This window comes from Ailuropoda melanoleuca, chromosome 16 (genome assembly GCF_002007445.2).
Source record: "Ailuropoda melanoleuca isolate Jingjing chromosome 16, ASM200744v2, whole genome shotgun sequence".
NCBI lineage: Eukaryota > Metazoa > Chordata > Mammalia > Carnivora > Ursidae > Ailuropoda > Ailuropoda melanoleuca.
The window spans coordinates 24,869,103-24,871,407 of NC_048233.1; the positions used below are offsets into that span (position 1 = coordinate 24,869,103).

Sequence of the window (2,305 nt, forward strand, 5' to 3'; positions counted from 1 at the left end):
AAAAAAAAAAAAAGAGGGGCGGCTAGGTGGCTCAGTCGGTTAAGTGTCTGCCTTCAGCTCAGGTCATGATCCTGGTGTCCTGGGATTGAGCCCTGCATCGAGCCCTGCATCTGGCTCCCCACTCTAATGTGCATTTTTTATCTTATCCTCATAGTAAACCTTATAAGGTAGGTACTATTATGTCTATTTTACGAACGAGGAAACTAAAGGATGGAGAAGTAATCTGCTTACAACGCCACAGCTAGTAAATAATCTAGCTAGCATTTCTAACTAGAATCGGACCCCTGGGTGTCCTGGTTCTTAACTGCTATGCTGCGTCATACTGTACATACCTCATCTCATTGAGTGGAACGATGATTCCCCACTTTTTACAGTTGGAAGGACGCGTAGAGACCACTAGCGCAATCTCTTGCTTTGATAGTGAGGAAATAGTCACAGAGCGAGGACTAGCCTGCCTAAGGTCATGCTGCTAGTTAGTGACAAGAGATTAGATCTTAGGACACCAGAGTCTATGGTTCTTGTGACTAAGCAATATAAATTTATTAAATTATCACATTAAGTATGATTATGTAAGTTGGAATGATTCTGGGAAAAATACTTCAGGCTTTTAGATAACAGACTTTGTTCACTTGTCACCTAATACATCCAGTGAAGTATTGAAAAAATAGAAGCAATAAAAATGGATAGCTTCTTTTAACTATTTCTATTTTTAAACACTTTTAGCATGAATAAGGTATTTTCATGACTGATTTTTTTTAACCTAATGTCCTTGATTCCCTTAAAATTTATAGACAGAAAGTTTTGGATTTAGATTTCATCACAATTGTGTAGTCCCTTTGCCCTTTGCACCCCTTAATTTCCCAAAGGGCTTTTTGTTTTTCAAGTATCTTTATTTTTAATCTCTACACCCAGTGTGGGGCTCGAACTCTTGACCCTGAAACTAAGAGTCGCATGTGTACCGCCTGAGCCAGCCAGACGCCGCCCACAGATGACTTTTAATTTACGGATCCTCTAGCAGAAGAATTCTGTTCCTGAATTACTTCGCTAGGATCCAGTGCCCACAATATCCAGCATACACTATGTAATTATAAAATTGTTTGAACAAAATCTCTTCTGTTCTACTTTCCCTTTCATTAGCTCTTATTTTTCTACTTTAAACAAAACATCATGAGAAAGTCTGGGTACAAAAAAGTAAAAACTCCAAGGAAATGGTCATGTTTTCGTAAAATATTATATTCAACTATGACATCCACTTAACAGTCTTCAAGTCCACAATACATTTCCTTGGCTCTTCTAATATCTATAGAACAGGAAGTAGAATTTACAAGTAGAATTATTTTTGGAAAATTAAGAGTTCAGGAAACTTTACCATGCTACTACTCAATCCTTTTTTTATAGGGAAAGACCAGCAGCAATCCCTATAGAAATCAAAAGCATTGATGATACTTCAAATTTTGATGACTTCCCCGAATCTGATATTTTACAACCAGGTAAGATAACCTACGACTCAGCTAACACTGTTCAGAGTCTCTAAAGACGCTGACATGTTCACTAATGAATTTCCTTTGCTCTTGGTTAATTTTCCTATCTTTCCAGTGCCAAACACCACAGAACCGGACTACAAATCCAAAGACTGGGTTTTTCTCAATTATACCTATAAAAGGTTTGAAGGGTTGACTCAGCGCGGCTCTATCCCCACCTACATGAAAGCTGGAAAATTATGAATGGAGATCACGTTTGCCCACAACCAAGAGAACTCAGGTAGCTGCATCACCAGGCTTGCTTGGCGTAGATAACAATACACTGAAATACTCCCGACGACGGTGGTGCTTACGACAAGAGGAAATTCTACAGGATTAGGATTTCTAAGACTACTGCAGGAATTGGTTGGCAGTGCCAGCTGGCTTTTTTTTTTTTTGATATTTTATTATTTTTAGTTAACTTTATTATACGAAGGTACTGGAATAAAAGAAATGTACATCCCTTTGTAACTGCACTGCCTACACGCGTATTAAGGTCCATTCTGCCTGTGTGTGCTGTGGCTTTGTACTGTAACACCTCTGATCAATTCAGGAGAAACATATCATTTAAAGCAACATAGGCTAACCTGTAGGTAACACTGCAGTATTGCTGTTTTACTGCAAATCTTATGGGTCTAGATAATCAAAAAAAGCCATCTTCCATAGTCAGTGTTAGAATACTTGCCCTATTGGTTTGGACATCTATAGAATGAATAGATACGAAGACAATTTCTGTAATGGTTTTAAGAAATTTTAAAAAGGAAATACACTGGTTATTTAAAAAA

General features: G+C 37.8%; 1 protein-coding gene across 1 annotated transcript in view; it reads left to right on the plus strand.

Moving 5' to 3' along the window:
* STK38L (serine/threonine kinase 38 like) overlaps positions 1-2,305 on the plus strand; it is an 88,584-nt gene extending 86,279 nt beyond the window's left edge. The window contains exons 12-13 of the mRNA XM_034646010.1: positions 1,399-1,490; positions 1,597-2,305. Of these exons, the coding sequence (XP_034501901.1) occupies positions 1,399-1,490; positions 1,597-1,724 (220 nt within the window). The 3' untranslated portion in view covers positions 1,725-2,305. The remainder of the gene's footprint in view (positions 1-1,398; positions 1,491-1,596) is intronic.